This window comes from Saccopteryx bilineata, chromosome 1, assembly GCF_036850765.1.
Source record: "Saccopteryx bilineata isolate mSacBil1 chromosome 1, mSacBil1_pri_phased_curated, whole genome shotgun sequence".
NCBI classification, from domain to species: Eukaryota; Metazoa; Chordata; class Mammalia; order Chiroptera; family Emballonuridae; genus Saccopteryx; species Saccopteryx bilineata.
In genome coordinates this window covers 89291904-89313840 of record NC_089490.1, presented here as the reverse complement: position 1 = coordinate 89313840, position 21937 = coordinate 89291904, and the positions used below count along the sequence as shown (strand labels likewise).

At 45.8% G+C, this 21937-nt stretch overlaps 2 protein-coding genes across 3 annotated transcripts in view; one reads left to right on the top strand and one right to left on the bottom strand.

Annotated features, from left to right (window-relative positions):
- Positions 1-402: 402 nt before the first annotated feature.
- Positions 403-13570, bottom strand: ANKRD54 (ankyrin repeat domain 54). 2 transcript variants are annotated; one of them, XM_066258569.1, is made up of 8 exons: positions 11434-13570; positions 9595-9642; positions 5652-5750; positions 2957-3028; positions 2436-2483; positions 2238-2362; positions 1898-2005; positions 403-1554 (listed from the first exon to the last, which is right to left on the bottom strand). In XM_066258569.1, the coding sequence occupies exons 1-8, from the start codon at positions 11756-11758 to the stop codon at positions 1480-1482; spliced, it is 900 nt and encodes a 299-aa protein (XP_066114666.1). In that variant the 5' UTR covers positions 11759-13570; the 3' UTR covers positions 403-1479. The 2 variants fall into 2 exon arrangements, with proteins under 2 accessions (XP_066114666.1, XP_066114677.1); XM_066258580.1 differs by having other exon boundaries at positions 5652-5745; positions 11434-11573.
- A 7460-nt stretch (positions 13571-21030) lies between these two features.
- EIF3L (eukaryotic translation initiation factor 3 subunit L) overlaps positions 21031-21937 on the top strand; it is a 33163-nt gene continuing 32256 nt past the window's right edge. The window contains exons 1-2 of the mRNA XM_066258555.1: positions 21031-21161; positions 21670-21718. Coding sequence (XP_066114652.1) covers positions 21129-21161; positions 21670-21718 — 82 coding nt within the window. The 5' untranslated portion in view covers positions 21031-21128. The remainder of the gene's footprint in view (positions 21162-21669; positions 21719-21937) is intronic.

The window sequence follows — 21937 nt, the reverse complement described above, 5'->3', positions numbered from 1 at the left end:
TTTTCTTCTGGGTCTGGAGAGCAGCTGGGTTCCATGAGTTTAATTCAGATCTGATCAAGCTGGGACTTGGGGAACAAGCTCTCCTCCTCTGAAAAGTAGTTAGGATTTCAATTTGGTGAGAGTAAAATTTAGGCAGAGCCAGAGTGAACATGACTGATGACCCGGAACAGGTTTGTCTTTACTCTGTAGTCAGATGCCTCCTTAGAGAGGCAGTGCCTTCCCTTTGGTCTTCCCTCTGTGGCGACCCCTGCCACGAGGGGCAGCTGGCTTTTGTGTGTCCATGGCCTACAACAAAGGGAACGTCTGCTCCTGCGGGAGTGGGCGTAGTGCCTCCTCTCTAGTGAGTTTTGAGCCTTTTCTAGTATATGTTTCCCATTGCTGCTGCAACAAATTACCACAGACTTACTGGCTTTAAACAACACAAATTTATTCTTACAGTTTGGATGGTCAGAATTCTAAAATCAGACTGACTGGGCTAAAGTCATGATGTCGGCAGGGCTGGTTCTTTCTGGAAGTTCTGAGGGGAGAACCCATTTCCTTGCCTTTTCTAACTGGTGGAGGCCACCTGTATTCCTTGGTTCGTGACCCCCTCCTCACATGACTCCAGCTTCTTGTCTCCTTCACTGTACCTACTAATTCCTCTCTGATCTGTTTCCTTCTCATAAGGATCCTTGTGATTACATCTGGTCTACCTGCATAATCCAGGATAATCACCTTGTCAAAAATCCTTAATTTATGACATCTGCAAAGTCCCTTTTGCCATATGAGGTCACATTCATAAATTCTTGGCATGAGAACATGGACATCTTGGGGCCACTATTCAGCCTACCTCAACTAGGCTGCAGAACTGCTCTGCCCTCTTGCTGCTTAAGTGATGGGCAGAAAAAGGGTGAGGAGCTTCTGCTTTGGGTTCAGCAGGGTTCTTTTCAAACTCGTAGTTCTAAGGTCTAGGCTTGACCAGCCCAAACCTCCCCTTCCAACCACTCACTGCAATGTCTCCTTGAAAGTCCAGTGCCAAGTCTAAATCGAAGTGCTGGTGAGAGGTGCAGGGATAGCAAAGAAACCTCCTAGGCCCGAGGGCGCCTGCCCAATTCCACACTCTGCTGGCTGCAACAAAGCCATGACCGGGAAGGGACACAGAGAAGGGTCTGGGCCTGCTGAGGGTGCCAGGGAGACCATGGGACAAATGAGCCCTGCTGGGACAGCGCATGTTGGTCAGAGCAGAGGCGTGGCTGCAGTGATGTGGGAGTCAGGAGGAAGCAGGAGACGGTGGTCCCAGCCCAGACACAACACAGACACGACTGGGAGAGGCTCTAGGTTGGCAGGACAGCATCTCTGGCCACAGCATCAGGGGGTGGGGGCGAGGGCATCCCAGATAAGTAGAGCTCTAAAGTCCCAGGCATCAGGCTTTTCTTTGTAATGAGAGACTAGGCGGGCAGAATGGGCAGGGGCAGGGCAGGAAGCAGGGAGTCCCTCTTGCTACCTCTTCTCCATGTTTTGCATCTGCAAACTGAGGGAGGTGAAGCTGGCCAGGAGGTCGGTCACCTCATCCACCTGCAGGACAAAAGTGAGGCTCTGTAATAGGGTGCAAGGACAGGCCTAGGCACCTGGGCCCCTAGGTCTCCTTTCCAATACCACAGGCTGGGCAGCCAGGTATTGTCTCTTCCCAAGGCATATGGTGGCTTCCCTGTGACTATGGAATGGCTGTCCAAGGGTTAATCCTCGAAAGCAGGGGTCTTAGACCATCCCAGAGAGAAGGAACACTAGCAGCTTCAAAGGAAGTGGACAGAGGCTTTGAGGTTCACAGTGGCGTGCAAACCCACAGCTGCAGCCTTGTTCTGCGGTGAGGGTCTGTCTGCATCAGAGCGCGATGGCTTGCTCTGCGGCCACCGCTCACCTGCTCCCTGGTGCTTGTCATCTGGAGGCGGGTGCACAGGTCATCCAGCCGTTCCCGCTGCTCGTGCCGCCCCAGGCGCTCCAGGTACTCCCTCAGCATCTGGATGATCTGAAACGAGGGCGGGCTGGGCTGAGCAGTCCTAGCTAGGAAGCCCAAAGTGGCTGACGCTGCTGCCAGGAGGCACAGTGGCAGGTACCAACTGGAGTCACTGTGAAATGGCCTGGGAGCCCTGGTGCAGGAGGTGGGAGTGTCTGTGGCGAGGGCAGCACCTGTGCGGCGCGGGCACCACCTGTGTAACACTTGCTTGGTGCCGTGGGCTCAGCACTAGAGGGGTGCTCACCTGCTTCACCTCCAGCCGCACGGCCTCCAGGCATTGGGAGTGGCCTTCCTGCAGGATGTTCAGCTTTGACTTGGCCAGATGCAGGGGTGTGCGGCCAGCTCGGTCCAGGGCATCGACACGGGCCCCTGTGGGAACAAGCAGAGGTGAGCACTGTGGGAGGGGGGTGAGTGTGAAGGAGAAGGGGAAGGCACCACATACCTCCTCGTAGCAGTGTGGTGATGACAGGGACGTGGTTGGTGCAGGCCGCTGAGGAAGAAGAACAGGGATTGAGGTTTGGCCCTGTGTACCCGCTGGAGGGAGCAGGACTGTGTTTCCGAGTGTGCCTGTGTCAGGTTACACCTCCTAAGAAGGTATCACCAAGGCAGCAACTCATCAGGACTCAGCAATCAAGTCCAGCTCCCTCTGGGGAAACTGAGGCTTGGAGATGGTAGCTGCCTCACCGTGAGCTGTGGTGTGAGTCAGCCACAGGGCAGGAACCTGTTGCAGGTTTCCTTCCCTAACCGAGCTGCCACTGAGTCAGTTTAGGTTGCTAAGTCAGCTCTTCTCAGGGCACAGCCAACTAGTGGTCGACTGGGAAGTCCATGTACACAGGTGGGGGCTGAGGCTCTCCCTAGATGATAAGGGATCCTGCTGGGAGCCTGCAGGGCCCCAGGCTCTTCATCAAAGGAGCCTACCTGTGCTGCAGAGAAGGGTGTCTTGGCAGCTTTTCAGACACTTACCCAGGTGCAGTGGTGTGTTGCCCAGCCCATCTCGCTGGTTGGGATCAGCTCCGTGGTCCAGGAGCAGCTGCACTAGAAATGGGAATACCCAAGAGGAGCTGTCAGAGGCTTCTGTGGATTGGACCCTAACCTAGCTAAAGTGGTTCACTTAAAAGTGTGGACACTGAAACTAAACATGGTTCCTTATGTTGTTTCATTCACTCACTCTCTCACAGAGTTCATGTGCAGGACTCTGAGGGTTAGGAACTGAGGATTCCAGGAGGGCCTTCTGGTCTACGCAGGAGTTATGAGATTTTAAGGGTTAAAGGAAGTTCTTCCAACAGTAGTGGCTGCTGGGGAAGCTTCTCAGGGGCATGTTCTGCTCCTTTCACAGCCAAGTGCCACATTGGGAATTAGAAGAGCAGATGGTGCTGAGAATCCCTTCCCTGAGGGTCTCCAGGCCACCTCAAGGGTGGCTGTGGTAACATGAGGGTTCCTCAGTTACCCAAATGGATGTGCAGGCAGACTAACTCAGCGGGGCCAGGCTGAATGTCACACCACATACAGAAACTAATTCAGAGGGACCACAGACCTCAAAGTGAAAGCTCAGTCAGGCTTCTAGAAGAAAACAGGACAGTGACCTTCAGATAGGCAAATATTTTATTTACTTTTTGACAAGAGACAGAGAGAGTCAGAGAGAGGAACAGATAGGGACAGACAGGAAGAGAGAGAGATGAGAAGCATCAATTCTATGTTGCATGCAGCTCCTTAGTTGTTCAGTGATTGCTTTCTCATATGTGCCTTGACGGTGTGTGTGTGTGTGGGGGGCTACAGCAGAGCGAGTGGCCCTTTGCTGAAGCCAGTGACCTTGGGCTCAAGCCAGTGACCTTTGGGCTAAAGCCAGCGACCATGGGGTCATATCTATGATCCCACACTCAAGCCAGCAACCCCGTGCTCAAGCTGGTGAGCCCGTGCTCAAACCTGATGAGCCCATGCTCAAGCCAGCGACCTCAGGGTTTCAAACCTGGGTCCTCTGCGTCCTCTGCTCTATCCACTGCGCCACCGCTTGGTCAGGCAAAGATTTCTTAAATAGGTAAAAAAATATCACAAAAAAGAAAAGATTGATAAATTCATTAAAATGTAAAAGAACTTGCCCTGGATGGTTGGCTCAGTGGTAGAGCGTCGGCCTGGCGTGCAGAAGTCCCAGGTTTGATTCCCGGCCAGGGCACACAGGAGAAGCGCCCATTTGCTTCTCCGCCTGTCCCCCTCTCCTTCCTCTCTTTCTCTCTCTTTCCCTCCCGCAGCCGAGGCTCCATTGGAGCAAAGATGGCCCGGGCACTGGGGATGGCTCCTTGGCCTCCGCCCCAGGTGCGAGAGTGGCTCTGGTCACAACAGAGCGACGCCCTGGAGGGGCAGAGCATCGCCCCCTGGTGGGCAGAGCGTTGCCCCTGGTGGGCGTGCCGGGTGGATCCCGGTCGGGCGCATGCGGGAGTCTGTCTGACTGTCTCTCCCCGTTTCCAGCTTCAGAAAAATACAAAAAAGAAAAAAAAATGTAAAAGAACTTGTATTCATCAAAAGACACCATTCAGAGAACAAAAAGGCAAGCTCAGGAAAGATAAGTTATTTATATTTGATAAATGACTTGCAACCAGAATATGTAAAGAATTTCTATAAATCAATAAAAGATAGGCAATTTGTTTTAAAAAATAGACAAAAGATTCAAACAGGAACTCCACAAAAGAGGATATAAAAATGGCCAATGCATACATGGAAGATGTGCTCAACATCACTGGCTGTCAGAGAAACACAAACTAAACCACAACGAGATACTACTATACCAAAATGGTGAAAATTCAAAAAAGATAATACCAAGTACTGGCAAAGATGTGAAAGTATTCGGAACATTCTTATAATGCTGGTGGGAGTGTATATTGGTACAACCACCTTGGAAGAAGTTTGGCAGTACCTACTAAAGCTAAATATATGTGTACCTAGTGACCCAGCAACCCCATTCCTGGGTTTATATCTAATGTACGTAAGTGCTTATATCCACCAAGCCACATGTATAAGAATATTCACAGCAGCTTTATTCATAATAGTCTCAACCTGGAAATAATACAAATGTCCATCGACAGTAGAATGGGTGAATTGCCATCCATCACACAATGAAATACTATCCAGCAATAAGAAAGAACACATTCAGAAATAAATATCAAGTATATAATTTAGAGTGAAAGAAATCAAGAAACAAAAGAGTGCATACTGTATGCCTCCATTTATGTAAAATTCAAGAACAGGCAAAACTAATCTACGATGAACAAGATCCACATGGAAGTAAGGACTGGGAGGGGCAGTCAGGCTCTGAGGTCCTGAAAATATACTGTCTTGATCCAGGTGGTGGTTATACTAGGGTACACATAAAGTTCACTGTGTATAGCTATACCATACCCTAAAAAGACTCCTAAAAAGAGGCTGCCCCGCTGCTGCCCTTGGCACCGAGTAAATATGGCTTGAATGTCTTGAAGGACTGGTCCCAACCCTGGAGGCAATCACATTCTTCCCCCAGGTTAACCCCTTCCTCAGTTTGCCAGCGCCAGAGCCACAGGCTCAGAGAGTGAGAGGAGAGGGCACCGCCCCTGGCTGTGCAGATTTTCTCCAGCGCCTCTGTAAAGATGCTATGCCATGCCCCCCACCTCCTGCACCACCGAGGACTCACCAATCTGGTCATTGCCATTGCAGGAGGCGAAGTGTAGAGCTGTGCGACCCTTGTCATCTGCTGCACAGGGATCTGCACCATCTTCCAGCAGCTGCTGCACTGACACCACCAAGACACAGGGAGGCAAGGGGAAAGAGTGACAGTGTTAGCTAAGCTGCAGTCCCTAGGGAATGGGGAGGGATGCTCAGGGACTCTTCCAGGCAAGGCATTCATAATGCAGGGGAGAGTTAGTACTTCCTGGATGCTTGCCCCATGGGGACTGCTATAACAACGGACTTGTTCTCCTGAGGGCACAACTGACTTCTAAGGATTCTGGGTGTTCAAACTACTTGTCTAGGGATAGAACATTGTCAAAGGATCCTGGCCCTCAGAGTCAGGAATTCTAGAGTCAGGGAAATCCCCGGCACAGACTGTGGCCCCAGCTACCACCTGAATTTGGATACACAGCTGCCCAAGCTGTTGGTCGATGCTTACTTTGCTCTCAGGAGGCAGCACTTTAGAGTGGACAGAGCACCAGGTTCTGGAGTCACAGACTAAACCGCAGGCTAAGCTGAGCTAAAACTAAAGGTGTACGTTGCCAATAGCATGGGGCAGTGGGAAGAGCTGAACTGGGAGTGAGAAGGTCCAGATTCAGGCCCTGATTCACCAGCAAATTGGAGTAATATCTGCTTTGCCAAGCTCCAGAGCTGCAGTGATGAGAATAATGGATGTGAGATTCCCTTGAAAAGTATGGAGCCATTATAAAATGTGAGGCATTATGTATTACATATACTTGTTCAACTGAAATGTAGAAATTGCTGCCAAACATCATTTCAAGGCAAGCGACATTTCATCTGCTTCAGCAAATCTCTCAAGAACTTGAGTCCTTCTGGACAAAGACCAACTATCTCTTCTTCTATGACTCTTTCCCGTCTCTTCAAGCTGATTAGCCACTCCTCTCCTGCATCTTAGTGCCCTGTTCATCCTGCTACTTTACTATTAACATGCTATGCTGTTTTAGAGTAATTGCTTCTGCACACTGGCTAAGCCCCTTGGCCACCCAGCTAGGTACCATGTCCATTTTATAGACCAGGAGACTCCAGCCCAGAGAACTCATGTGACGACTCCAAGCCACATTCACCCTATCTACTTTTGGCAAAGCTGGGATATAAACTAAGGCTTCTCTGGCTCCAGAACTTACACCTCTTTTGTTAAGCATAAAACTTCAGTTTCAGGGAGAGTTTTGTCTTAGAAATGGTATCACTTTAATAGTCTTCTTTTCCAACTATATTATAGGGTTTTTGTTTTGTTTATCTTAATGCCTCGAACCAAGACATTACTTGTCTTACCCAATGAATGCTGCTGGCTGACTGACTGAAGGAAGGAAAATGTTTGTGAGAGTAGAGGAGAAATAAAAGAGCGTCGGGCTCTCTCAGTGTTCATCAGTACGATCACCAAAATTGGACAGGATCAAAGAGGTACGGAAAGCTAAAGTAGCTGGTTCTATTTTGTGATTTGTGCAGTTATAGTCTTTGGAAAGTATTTTAGCAACATCCATCAGAAGCCATCAACATATGCATACCCTTTGATATAATAATTCTATACCTGGAAAATTATCTTAAAAATGAAATACCAATGAGCAAATATATGACTAAGTCAATTTTTTTCTCCCTTTATAGGCTAGTGTGCATCCATGAAATACTGTGATTATAACTGGGGAATGAAATTATAAAGTGTTTATTGCTTTTTACTTTATAAGCTTTAGAAAAATCCTAGTCATGTATTCATTCTATAAATAGAAATGATGCTTCCATTTTGAAAAATAAACAGTTACAAAGACTATTAAAAATATTAGTGATATACCAAAAATTATGTGGGCTACAAAAGTGTGCAAACCCATAAAGAAAGCTCCTCTCACAGGAAGAACTGGAAGGATATTCACCAAAACAGTAATGGAGATCAGTTCCTCTACTGACATTATGGAATTTTTGTTTTTAAAGATTTTATTAATTTTAGAGAGGAGGGGGGGGGGAGAGAGAGGGGGAGAGAGAGAGAGAGAGAGAGAGAGAGAGAGGAGAGGAGCAGGAAGCATCAACTCCCATGTGTGCCTTGACCAGGTAAGCCCAAGGTTTCAAACCTATGACCGCAGTGTTCCAGGTCAATGCTTTATCCACTGAATCACCACAGGTCAGGCTGGATGTTTTACTTGTATATTTCTCTAATTTCCAAAACATTTTAAGTACGTATATTAAAACAAAATGTTAACCACAAAAGAAAAGGAGTGAAGAAGCTAATCCTGTAGCTACTTTCACCATCAGAGACCTTTAAGAGCCTCATAAAGCTAAAGGCCATTTAGGCTTGAAAATGGGTGTGTCAGAGGCTCTGAGTGGAAAATTACATCCTTTCTATCAAAATAATAAAACCACCATGTGAACACCTGATTCAAGATGAACTAGACTTTCTGTGGAAGGATGCACATCCACTCCAGTGTACACAGCTGCCAAGCTGTTGGTGGAGGCTTACTTTGCTCCCAGGAGGCAGCCCTTTAGAGTAGACAAAGCATAGGTTCTAGAAGGGAAATATAATGAAAATATTCTTTGGTCACACACTAGAGATATTAAAAAGAGAACACTTATCATTTTTCCTTGAAAAGCTATCTAGATTGCTGTCCAAATATTCCAAAATATTAAAGTTTGTGGAAAAGAGACAAAAGGAATAAGGGTAGAATTTAAAGGCCCACAGTGCAACACCCCAGCTCCTGATGTAAACTTCCTCTCCACACCTGCTGTACATGGGCTCTCTTACCCCATGGCCAAATCCGTGCTCACATTCTATCTGTTAACCACACACAAAAACAGAATGATATGCACTTGAGGTAGGCAGAATAATAGCTTTCAAAGATGCCACGTGCTAATCCCTGGGATTTATGGATATGTTACCTTACACGCCCAAAATAGACTTTGCAAATGTGATTAAGGTTACAGACCTAGAACTAGGCATATTATCCTGGATTATTCAGGCTCAATTTAATAACATGAGTCCTTAAAATCAGAGAACCTTTTCCGCTATGAGGTCCCGAGAGACAGCAGTGTGAGAACTCAGTCCACTATTGCTGAATTTGAAGATGGAGAAGGATGGCTTCTACAAGCCAGAAATGGCAGGGAAACTGATTCTCACCTAGAGCCTCCAAAAAGAAATACAGCCCTGCAGGCACCCTGATGGTACACTGATGGTGAGACCTCTTGGACTTCTAACCCAGGGAACTGAATGATAATGCATGTGTATTGTTTTATACCATGCTTGTGGTAATCTGTTACAGCAGCCATAGAAACAAATATACCACTTTCCCCAGATTCACAGAAAGAATTATGACAGTGGATAAAATTAAAACTTTTTCCCTCTAACTTGTCCTTTGATACTCCTACTGCCCTATCAGTTAGTGAATGCTGGAGAGCAATGACAAAAATACAGAGGGATGTCTGCTAGAAGTGCCTCCCATGTCTTCCAGATTTTCTGCCAAAACACAAGTTTGAGAACCAGTGACCCAACTACCACAAAGCCTCGGTGAGCAGCTGAAGGTGGTTGCTCTGTGCAAATGGCAGCTCTCCTGGCAGCTAAAACTGACGGTTCATTCCCATTACCCAGAAGTTTCCAAAAGTTCCTAATCTGCTGGGTGTCAGGGATACAAAAGCAGACTTAGTCCCCACCATCAAGGAGCCCACTGGTGACAAATACTGAGACATCAGAAAGTTCACAGTGACAGGGAAGCATGGGAAGAGGGAGCATGTAAGCCAGACATAGCTTCTGCAAGATGGCTGCAGTTTTGCAATAACTACAGTAAGCATGGTCCATGGGGTGAGCTATCAGGCTGACTAAATTCAAGCACTGTCTTCCCAGGTAGTGGTTACCTTGAGTTTTCCTTCCCAAATCAGCCCATGGAGCTGGATCCGCTTTGCACACTCACCTGTTTCCACATCGTTGGCATTGGCCGAGTCCCTCAGCCTCTTCAGAGCTGTGAAGAGAGTAAGAGAATACCAGTTAAAAAACCACCACCAACAACAGTAGCCATGATGAAGGAGAATGTGGATGGATGGCTTCCTAGTTAACCCACCATTCAGCCACTGTAGCATCTAAAGAGAAAGAGAAGTGTCAGGATACAAGAGACACTACCCTGGGAATAAGGAGAAACTTGACATATGGCACAACTAGTGCAAAAGACACATTCTGTAGCAAATCCTCCAAGGCCTTTGGAGCCAGATCTTGACTTTGCCATGTATAGTAGTCGGGTGACTTGAGCAGGTTAGTTAACCCAGCTCAGTCCTGAGAGCCCAGTTGCAAAGACAAAATGAGATGTTTACATGAAAGCTCTCTGTGAACAGGCTACATAGATAATCTTATATGTTCATTCAAAATAGACCATTCCCAAATGATTTATTTAAATTTTCTAATTCCTGAGCAGAAACATTTTTTCCTACAATGACACTCACTACTTCTATACATATTAGAGATTAATAAAAACAATGACTTTGTCATCACAAAAATGGTCAAAAATTGCAACTCAGATATATAATGATTCCTTACTTTCATAGAGTACTTTGTGGATTATATGGCACTGTCAAATTATCATTTAATCTTTTTTTATAACATTGATTTTAGAGAGAAAGGAAGGTAGAGAGGAAGACAGAAATATTGATCTGTTCGTGCATGTGCCCTGACTGGGAATCCATTTCATATCTGGATGATAATCAAACCAACTGAGCTATCTGGCCAGGGCTCTCATTTAATTTTTTTTTTTAAATTTATTGATTTTAGAGAGAGAAGGGAGAGAGAGAGAGAGAGAAACATCAATCTGTTTCCACATGTGCCCTGACCGGGGATCAAACTGGCAACCTCTGTGCAGTGGGATGACCCTCCAACCAACAGAGCTATCCAACCAGGGCTCATTTAATCTTTGTAACACTGTTAAGATGTGGGTGGAATCACACAGGCAGTACTAGAAAGGACCCTAAAAGTCTCCATTCTTATATCTTTCAGGGCATTGGTTTCCATGTCATCCACAAACTGTAAAGAAAATACTATAGACTTATCAGAGCAGGAGTGTGAGTCTCGCAGACCTGGGTTCTAATACCAGGGCAGCCACTTTCTAGCTATGTGACTTGGAGCAAGGCACTTTTCTCTAAGCCTATTTACTAACTCTATAAAATGGGATCAGTATCTGGATCTCAATGAGTTATTATTGTGAGGATTAGAAATGATCACAGCGGTGTTTGGCACAAAGCAAAAGCAGATTAATGGCTACACATGTATTACCTTAACTCTCACAAAATCTCTGTAAAGCAGGTATTGTACTCATTTAACAGGCGAGAAAACTAAGGCTGAAAGATTTTATAGTTTGCTTAAGGCAGAAATGAGGTAGAGGAATCCAATCCAGGTCTATGCATTAAAACAAGTTAGTAGGACTTGGCTACAGGCTCTGGCCTCCTGATTGTTAAAGTATTTCCCAGTACTCCATTTTATTATCTACTAATAAACACCTGGAGTCATGAAAAGTTTCTATTCGGGAATTACTGTGTGAAAAACCTTGGGTGACTGGCTCTGAGCAGAAAAAGACTTGTTTTTCTTCTTTCTTTACATTCACAGTCCTCAGCAGTTACACGTAATAATTACTACTGAAAGGAGAACCAGGGGTCGCTCTGGGCCCTTAGATTGGACGTTGGAGGGCTCCAGACTGCCGGGGCTGGGGAGAGGTCAGGGGCTGGTTCCGGCGGAGGGCCGGCCCCGCCCCGCCGCCCGCGCTGCTCACCGTGCACCTCCTTGCCCAGGGGCCCGAACCGGCGGTGGGGCCTGGCGGCGCGCCTCAGCCTGCCGGCGGGGATCTTACAGAGCAACTCATCGCGGGGCTCCGAGTCCTGCTGCCACAGGACGTGGAGGTAACGCAGTGGGGATTGGGCCCCGCCTGATGCCCGGCCCGAGAGGCCCGCGGCGCCGCCCAGCGCAGACCCGAAGTCGGCGAAGGAGAAGAGGCCCTCGGGGCCTGTCAGCGACTCCGGCGCCACCGCGCACTCGCCATCCGAGCTTGAGCGGCCTGAGCGCGGGTCGTTGTCGGCGCCCCCGGCGGCGGCTGCCATGGCAACAGCTCCGCGCGGACCTGGCCGCTGGAGCCTCGTTCCCGAACGACCAACCGACCCACTTCCCTCCACCTTGTGCCTCACTGTCAGCGGGCTAGCGGGCGGGCCGGGCCTGCAACCACGGCAACCGAGTGGGTACAGACTCGTAAGCTGGAGCGCTCCGAACCAATGAAAACCCTCCTACCATAAATCCCTCCCTCCCACCGGTACAGCTAGGGAAATAGACTTGGTTTCCGGCAGCATGACTGACGGATATAAGAACCAGTCATATTTTTGAAGTGCCAAAGCCTTTGCTGTACGTCGCTACAACGGAGCCACTAAAACGTGAATTGAAGACACTCTTTTTTTCCATTTCCTCCGTCGGATCATGGGAAAGTAACGAGCAGATGTTTTAACCAATCACATCAAGAAGACATGCAGCCAATCGCAAAGGAAAGTCAAGAAACCAAACTTCTAGGGGAGATAAATACATAAATATTAGATATATTTTAAATCAATGAATGTGGAGAAAAGAACTTCCCACAGTTGTATAGTGTAAGTAGGAAAATGAGAATATGTTAAAACTGGGGACTAGCACCATGAACTAAGGAATAATAGCTTCAATATGCAATAAATACCTTTATTCAGGGTTCTCTCAGTAACCCCAGCGTTGATCACTGATTTACAAAGAAGTTCAATTCAACGTAGTTACACCAGAGCGACGCTTCAGTCCGAGAGCCAGTCGCTACGCCAGGTAACTGTGTTAGGTTCTGGATGCAGGTTCAGACTCCATTCCCGCTGAGATGCTCACAGCCCTACTGAAAAGTCAGAGCTAGAAACAGGGAAAGATTACGCAAATAGGTAATGATGAGCTTAGCAACAGTGCAACTGGGTAAGAATTTTCACAACCCTGTATCAGAGGAAATCTAGTGAAGATAAGGAATATATAAAATGAAGTCACTTTAAGCAACCTGTTATAATTATTAATGTTATGAAGGTGGAAGCATGAGGAGAGCCTATTCTTGTTCACTAGACAGTTAACTTACTCTTTTAACTTTCCAGCCCTGTGTTAATGCCTAGACATACACCTGGGCATATGCTAGATGTCCAGATAACCCTCTGATTACCTCCTCCCTCTAGGCTCCCATATCCAGACTGCCTGACCTCTGACTGATAACTGTCCTGGACCAATTTTAGGGCTAAGAATGCAGGACTGATAATTCTCAAGAATGTACATTTTACTCTAAGAACTGTTCTTTCTTCTTTGAAACACTTCTGGGTTTTTGCCTAGCTCTGTCCCCAGTTTGCATGTACTAAGACCCTTGAATAAATCTTTATTATTCATTTCTAGCCAAAGCCCCAGACTTTTCAAGTTCATTTAACATACCTCATAAACACTTCTATAAGGTAGACAAGTAGGACCATCCCTATTTTATAGATGAGAAGCTGAAACCAGAGAGATAAGGGATTTGTTCATAGATGCCCAGCTTTCTTGGAACTAGGGCTTCAGTCCAGGGAAAAGTTCTTCCCTCTCATTCAACCCAGTTAAAATGTAATTTTCCTCTGACAATTTAAAGCACTTTCAGAATTTGCAGTGCTCTTAGAACACCATTATGAGATTTACCACCATACTGTATAAAGGAGAATATGTTATTTGAACTCTACCCCATAACCAATGATTTTTGACAAATGTATACACTTATGCAACAACCACCCCAGTGGAGATATAGTAAGATGACAACTATATTTTTAAGAATTTGAGAATTGCCCCATCTATGACACTGTGGACGAGCCTAGGGTATTTCTTCCAAGAAGCAGGTAAATTGATCTCATTTGCACAAGGGCCACTTAACTATGTCTTGCCTGAATAGTCAGGTTTTTTATTCTTCCCTCGAAGATCTCTGTTGTGGGTGTTGATAGTCCTATTTTCTGCTGCTTTGTTTAATATATAGTGTTTCCTTTATTCCTCCTACCTCAATGCCCCACTCACATTTCAGGCTGGGACCTACTCCTAATTTAGAGCTCTCTTTCCCCCTTTTGCCAACTTCTATTATGAATTTACCTTTGCCACCCAGCTTAGTGTATCCCAAGGTTCACTTTACCAAGCCACAGTCGCAGAGCACCAGGGAAAAGCAACCTGGTCTCATCTCTCCAGGCAGAGGAGAACAGAAGCTCCATCTCCACACATGCTGCAGATGGCTTTTCCAGTCTACCTGAATCATTACCAGCTAGAAGCAGAGGTCATTGAGACTTGGACATGAGCTGCAAAGTATAGAATCGTGACAACAATTCCAGTGCCATGCGGACTTTTCCTGGAGGTGGACTTGTCCTGGATTCCTGCTCCTAGTGACAGCTCCTAACAGACTGAACTGGGGTTGGGTTGCATTTTTCAGGGATTTGGCATGGTGTTGGGGCCAACTTGGACTTGGTGAACATGTTAAGGACACTACTCTTTTATGGATTCTTGCTGTATTGGCCAAGAGTTTGTTTAAAGGCTTTAATCACTGTAAAAAAAAATAGAAGACTGGATAAAGAAGATGTGGCACATACACACCATGGTATACTATTCAGCCATAAGAAATGATGACATCGGATCACTTACAACAAAATGGTGGGATCTTGATAACATTATACAGAGTGAAATAAGTAAATCAGAAAAAAAATAAGAACTGCAGGATTCCATTCATTGGTGGGACATAAAAAACGAGACTAAGAGACATGGACAAGAGAGTGGTGGTTAAGGGGGGCGGAGGTAGGGAAGGAGGGAGAGGGGGAGGGGGAAGGGGAGGGGCACAAAGAAAACTAGATAGAAGGTGACAGAGGACAATCTGACTTTGGGTGATGGGTATGCAACAGAATTGAATGCCAAGATAACCTGGACATGTTTTCTTTGAATATATGTACCCTGATTTATTGATGTCACCCCATTAAAATTAATAAAAATTTATTTATAAATAAAAAGAATTTGAGAATTGCTCTTCTAGGCTACAGAAAGCAGGCCCTGTGTTTTCAGAAAAGTGAATATTTGTGGGCAAGAACAATAGTCTTCAAAGTCTGGTGAAAGAATGGATACAACTTAACATGTGGTCAGGAGAAAGCCTGCTACTTCACTGTCTTTTTTCTATCTAGTGGATTCCTGTGCTAGAAGATTCTTAAGGATGCTTTTACTTCTGACTTATAAAGACTGAGCTATTGCTCTCATAAGGCCCACATATTATTGCAGCAAAGGAACTGGGCAGGGACTTGTGAGACAGATCATTGACTAGGAGAGTGAAACAAACAGGACAGTAAGTGAACTACAAACAGGAGGTTTTGGGGAAGTGAAGCTTGAAATGAACTCAGATGAAGAGCCCAAGCTGACTGTAAAATATAACTAATGGCTTTTCTGAGTCAGGTGGAGGCATGAGAAGAGCCTATTCTTGTCCTAACTAGACCGTTAACTTAATCTTTTAACTTTCCAGCTCTGTGTTAATGCCTGGACATACATCTGGGCATACGCTAGATGTCCAGATAACCCTCTGATTACCTCCTCCCTCCAGGCTCATATCCCAGGCATAAAAGATGAAGAGAACCAGGGCAGTTTTTCAGCTGCTAAATTCTCTCAACAACTCTCCCACATAAAATTCCAGGAGCTTTGGTCTGTCTGCAGTTTCTTTCCCTTTGAAGTACTGTTTTTCCACTAGCAAGGGAGCCTTGCAAAATCACTCTGATCAAATATTTTATAGTCTGTACTGGAGTTCCAGCTGTTTTCAGATCTAAGTTGCATTTCTAAGCTGATAATGTGCTGCCAAGCAGTGACCTGTTTCAAACCAAAGGCAATTCTACAAATATGGATTGGAAATTGGAAACAGGAAGTAGCTATTACAATGCAAATGAGATGATGGAAGCTGGGACAAGAATGACAAGAGACATGGTGGTGAGAATTGAGTCTGGGAATATTTTGAAGTATAGAGCCAACAGAATGTAGATGCAGCAATGTGTGCTTTAAGTCAAATCAAGGGTGTTTTGAAGGCTTTGGCCTGAGCAACTGAAAGAATGAAGCTGCACTTAACTAAGGGAGGAACAAATTCGAGGCAAAAAATCAGAAGGTAAGATTGGACATGTTAGGTTTGAGGTGACTATTAGATTTCCAGGTACTCACTTAGGCCATTGAACCCATTCAGGGGTGGGCTCTGGAATGGAGATATGTAGACAGTCAACAACATATGGATGATATTTAAATAAGATGACCAACATTTTTACAATGAAAAGGAGGACAAAAATAAATGGAAGAAAACAATATTGTAAATAAAAGAAACATTTTATTCATTGCAACAATAATACACTATAATATGATAAATGCATAATAAAAATATTTGTAATATTTTATATTGTAATTATGCTTACATGCCTATTAATTTTTAATAATTGTAAGAAAAAAGTACTCATTTAGATACAAATATGTCACATCACACGCAATAGATTGACTCTGCATCGATCGAATACGGACATTTACAGATTAGTCTTCCAATATAAAAAAGGAGGACATGTAGGAGGACACTTTTCGAAGGAGGACGGAACTTACAAAAGAAGGACAGTCCTCCCTAAAGGAGGACGACTGATCACCTTAATTTAAACATTGTGGATTGGATAAACCACCCTGGGAGTGAAGGTAGATCGAGAGGGGACCAGACCCAGAGTAAAGGAGCAGTCTACTACTGGTATATAGTGGTTAGAGAGAGAGGAAGAATCAACAAATGAAAGGGAGAAAGAGTAGCCAGTGAGGAAGGTCCTCTCAGAGACTTTACAATTCTTTAAGCTAGAGTGTGCATTCTGGGAGAGGTAGAAAGTCACAAATAAATAAAATGTATGTTACATGGTTATAAACAAGGGATTCAAGTTTCTGGTAACTGAAGCTTATGTGAAGAATACAGAATAGAAAATTTCAAAATTGAAATTTGGTAGGAAAGAGAATATTTATTTTATTTTATTTTTTAATTTTTTGTATTTTTCTGAAGCTGGAAACAGGGAGAGACAGTCAGACAGACTCCCGCATGCACCTAACCGGGATCCACCCGGCACGCCCACCAGGGGGCGACGCTCTGCCCACCAGGGGGCGATGCTCTGCCCCTCCGGGGCGTTGCTCTGTCGCGACCAGAGCCACTCTAGCGCCTGGGGCAGAGGCCAAGGAGCCATCCCCAGCGCCCGGGCCATCTTTGCTCCAATGGAGCCTCGCTGCGGGAGGGGAAGAGAGAGACAGAGAGGAAGGAGAGGGGGAGGGGTGGAGAAGCAGATGGGCGCTTCTCCTGTGTGCCCTGGCGGGGAATCGAACCCGGGACTTCTGCACGCCAGGCCGACGCTCTACCACTGAGCCAACCGGCCAGGGCGAGAATATTTATTTTTTAAAAAGTTTGTTAGTCTTTTGGTTGCCTTTAAAATTTCTTTTTATTGATTGATTTTAGAGGGAGAAATGGGGGAGAGAGAGAGAGAAACACCAACATTGATTTGTTGTTCTATTTATGCATTCATTGGTTTATTCTTGTATGTGCCCTGACCAGGGATCAAACCTGCAACCTTGAACCTTGGCATATAAGGAGGAAGCTCTAACCAACTGAGCTACCTGGCCATGGCCAGGTAGAAGAAGAGAATATTTAGAACAAGGAATTACAACACAAGTCATGGGAGAAACCATGCAATTACAAATTGCAATTTGCAATTTAGAAAAGCTGAGAAATAACATAATCACAAAAGCTAGAAAAGAAACATATTTGTTAGTTTTCTTAAACCTCCATAATATTTTTTCTATTTTAGCCTGAATATACTTTGACCGTTTCTTTTTAAAATTTTTTTATTTATTGATTTTAGTGAGAGAGGAAGGGAGAGGAGAGAGAGAGACAATAACATTGATCCCTTCCTGTATGTGCCCTGACCAGGGATCGAACCAGCAACCTCCATGCTTTGGGATGACTCTCTAACCAACTGAGCTATATGGCCAGGGCAATAGCCTCTTTTTATAACAATCATTTTGTGTCATTGTTTCCATAATGAGAATATTAAGATAACTTGTCTTTCCTCTAGCAAGGAACTTTCAACCAGTGCACTGTAAGAATTTTTAAAATATGCAATACCTGATTATTTCATCAGGGGTACAGACCTCTTTTCCTTTAGTTTATCAAATAAAACAGTGATAGTAGCTAATACAGCAATAGCTGTCTGGTGTAAATGCATCAAAATTATACCTAAAGTTTTTGTCAGATCAGCAAAAAGTTATTTTTTGGTGTCCCTCAGAAGTTTAGTAATCAGTTTATGTGTGCCATGAGATGAAAAAGGTTGAAAATCACTGCTTTGAAATGTTAGATCTATTTTTTTATTGCTTAAATTAAAAAAATTATTTATAGATTATTTTTTAATTTTTATTTATTCATTTTTTTAGAGTAGATAAAGATAGAAAGAAAGAGCGAGAGAGATAGAAGAGGGGAGGAGCAGGAAGCATCAACTCCCATATGTGCCTTGACCAGGCAAGCCCAGGGTTTTGAACCAGAGACCTCAGCATTCCAGGTTGATGCTTGATCCACTGCGCCACTACAGGTTACGCTTTATAGATTATTTTTAAGGCAGAGAGAAATTTGTTGTTCCACCAATTCATGCATTAATTGGTTGATTCTTTTTTTTTTAGACAGGGAGAGAGATGAGAGGCTTCAACTAGTAGTTGTAGCACCTTAGTTGTTCACTGATTGCTTTCTCATATGTGCCTTAACCAGGGGCTCCAGTTGAACTAGTGACTCCTTGCTCAAGCCAGCAATCTTTGGGCTCAAGCCAGAGACCAGAGTCATGTCTATAATCCCACACTCAAGCCAGTGACCCCGCACTCAAACTGGTGAGCCTGTGCTCAAGCCATTGACCTAGGTTTTTTTGTTTGTTTGTTTTTTCTGAAGTTGGAAACGGGGAGGCAGTCAGACAGACTCCCGCATGCACCCAACCCGGATCTACCCGACACACCCACCAGCAGGCGATGCTCTGCCCATCTGTGTGACGTCACTCTGTTGCAACCCACAGAGCCATCCTCAGCACCTGGGCCAACTTTGCTCCAATGGAGCCTTGGCTGCGGGAGGAGAAGAGAGAGACAGAGAGGAAGGAGAGGGGGAGGGGTGGAGAAGCAGATGGGCGCTTCTCCTGTGTGCCCTGATCAGGAATCGAACCCGGGACTCCTGCACACCAGGCCGACGCTCCACTACTGAGCCAACCAGCCAGGGCCGACCTAGGGGTTTTGAAACTAGGTCCTCAGCGTGCCAGGTCAACACTTTATCCACTGCACCACCACCTGATCAAACTAATTATTTTTTTCCATTGGTTGATTCCTATATGTGCCCTGACCACAGAAGGAACCTGCAACCTCAACATGTCAGGACAGCACTCCAACCAACTGATCCACTCTGCCAGGGCCAGGCCTATTTTTTATTATTCATAATTTAGGAAAACTTCTGACTTAATTCCTTTTTAGTAATGTCATAAACATTTTGAGATTTGTCAGAGTTGGGGCAACCCATATCAAATTTTTGTCTTATATGAACTGTAAGATTTCAGGTAATTTCAAGCTTTCCAATGCCTTGATTAACCTTAAATATTCCTTCCATAGAGGACACACACTGATCATAGTGGATAGTAGGTATATCTTACACACTCAAGGTCAGCAATAACCGTACACATAAATGGGTTCTACTAAACTGAAATGTTTCCAATTGGATATCCTCTAGCTGGATCCCAAACTCCACTAAATAAGGGAAAGTATTATGGAGGGGAAATAGAATAGAGTGTGGTTTTAAGTGATTGCAATAAAAATACTACTTTTTTTGGACACAATTTTTTTTTTTGTATTTTTCTGAAGTTGGAAACGGGGAGGCAGTCAGACAGACTCCCGCATGCGCCCGACCGGGATCCACCCGGCATGCCCACCAGGGGGCAATGCTCTGCCCATCCCGGGTGTTGCTCTGTTGCAACCAGGGCCATTCTAGTGCCTGAGGCAGAGGCCACAGAGCCATCCTCAGCGCCTGGGCCAACTTTGCTCCAATGGAGCCTCGGCTGTGGGAGGGGAAGAGAGAGACAGAGAGGAAGGAGAGGGGGAGGGGTGGAGAAGCAGATGGGCGCTTCTCCTGTGTGCCCTGGCTGGGAATCGAACCCGGGACTCCTGCACGCCAGGCCGACGCTCTACCACTGAGCTAACCGGCCAGGGCCCTAAAAATATTACTTTTAATTTTACAAAAATATAGGCTCATGGGAGCAAATTGCTGGGAACCCTCCTCGAGCCATGGAAGAGTCCCAGGGAATAGAGGGGCCCTAAAGCTTAAGCTTTAATTCCATGATGGTACCACCGCTTGGTGATACTGCAAAGAAGGAAAGCAGGATAAAAACACAGAGCAGGGAGTTGAAACCTGGCGCTGCAATTCTAAGGGAGGAGGACTGCATTCTAGGATCTAGACCAGGTAGTTGTCAAAGCAAAAGCCCCCAGGGGGAGTGTGCCACGCTGGGAAAAGCAAGGAGGCCTGTGTGACAAAAGAATGCGGAAGCTGGCGCCTAAGGAGGGTGAGCTATGTATGCTCCTAGTAACACTGTATGTACATCAGTGAGAAAGCAGGGTGTTGTGGATGGGCAGAGAATTGAGCTAAGGCGCTTAAACCATATACCGATTTCTGTTGCTTTATAACCCCGTCCCTAACTCCACGGCTTCCCGGGGACACAAAACCACACTACTACAGCAATCCGACAAGACCCAAAGCCTGCGACTTCAATGATGCACGTGTGGGTTCCAGGACCCACCTAGGGCCTCAGCAGAGCTGGCCTCCTTTTTGCCTGTTCCAACCTTAACCTCCAAAGTCGGGAGACGCCTTTCTCAATGCCCTCTCACTACATGGGACCAACTCTCAACTTTTACACCCAGTAAGTTTGTCTTTTTTTTCTTCTTTCTTAAAGTTTAGTCCTTTGAGGCCGGAACGTTTGCAGACATTTGTCGCCGCTGGCAAACCGCTTACACCTAAATCTAACATCAAGCCCTCTCGAATCGAATTTCCCTTCCCGCGAGAATCCGGCCCGAAGAAGCTGTTAGCCATCTTTTGTGTGGCATTACTCGGGGTTTCTTTGCCCATTGTTTATTATGCCAAACCATTTCATGTCCTTATTTCTAAATTTACTCAGGTACTTCAGAATTACCTGGCTTATAAGGCCTCTATTTGATGAAGAAAGAAAAATGTAAGCGTTTGTTGTTTTTACCTTTCCTAACATGGCTGTCTCACATTGCCGGCGGTCCTGGAAAGGCTTCCGGTTTCCCTGCAGGCCTCTACGGGGTTGAACTTCCGGTCTCACGACAGAAGCGAAGGCAACTCTTCCTTTCTCCGGCGGTGTTCACAGCCTTGCAACTATGTCTTATCCGGCTGATGATTACGAGTCTGAGGTAACCTGGCCCTAAAGCGAGTGCTGGGCTCCGCGATGGGGGCGGGGCTGTCTGAGTGTTGGGCCCCGCGGTGAGACGGTATTCCGCCGTCTCTGGGAGCCCCCGCGGGCCGCGACCAGCTCGGGCCTGCTGCTTTGCCTGTGCGGCTCTTACCCCTCTCGGGTCCTCATCAGGCTTGTCTCTGCCCGTCCACTTCCCGTGTCCGGTCCCCTGGAACAGAGGCTGGTTATGGGTTCTGCGCTCTGTAACAACTCTTCTTAAGGTTTGGGCTCAGTCTTGTTTAAACTCCGTTGACTCCCACAGTCTCTGTTGCTTTCCTCTACCTTAAATCGCCGTAAGGTTGTATCGTCATTGTCTATTTTCTCTCTTTTTAGAGGCGTATGAATTCCTCAAAGGCAGGGACTGTTTTATCCAACTTTGTATCCTTAGTACCCTGCTTGGTACATAAGTCCTAGAACGAGCGTTTTGGATTCACGAATTGGTGACTGTTCTCTTTTTCGTTAAACAGGCTGCGTATGATCCCTATGCTTACCCAGGCGACTACGATATGCACACAGGTAAGACTAAGAGTTTGTCTCCTGCCTGACCTGTGGTGGCGCAGTGGATAAAGCGTCGACCTGGAATGCTGAGGTCGCCGGTTCGAAACCCTGGGCTTGCCTGGTCAAGGCACATATGGGAGTTGATGCTTCCAGCTCCTCCCCCCTTCTGTCTGTCTCTCTTTCTCTCTCTCTCTCCCTCTCTCTCCTCTCTTTAAAAAAAAAAATGAATAAAAATAA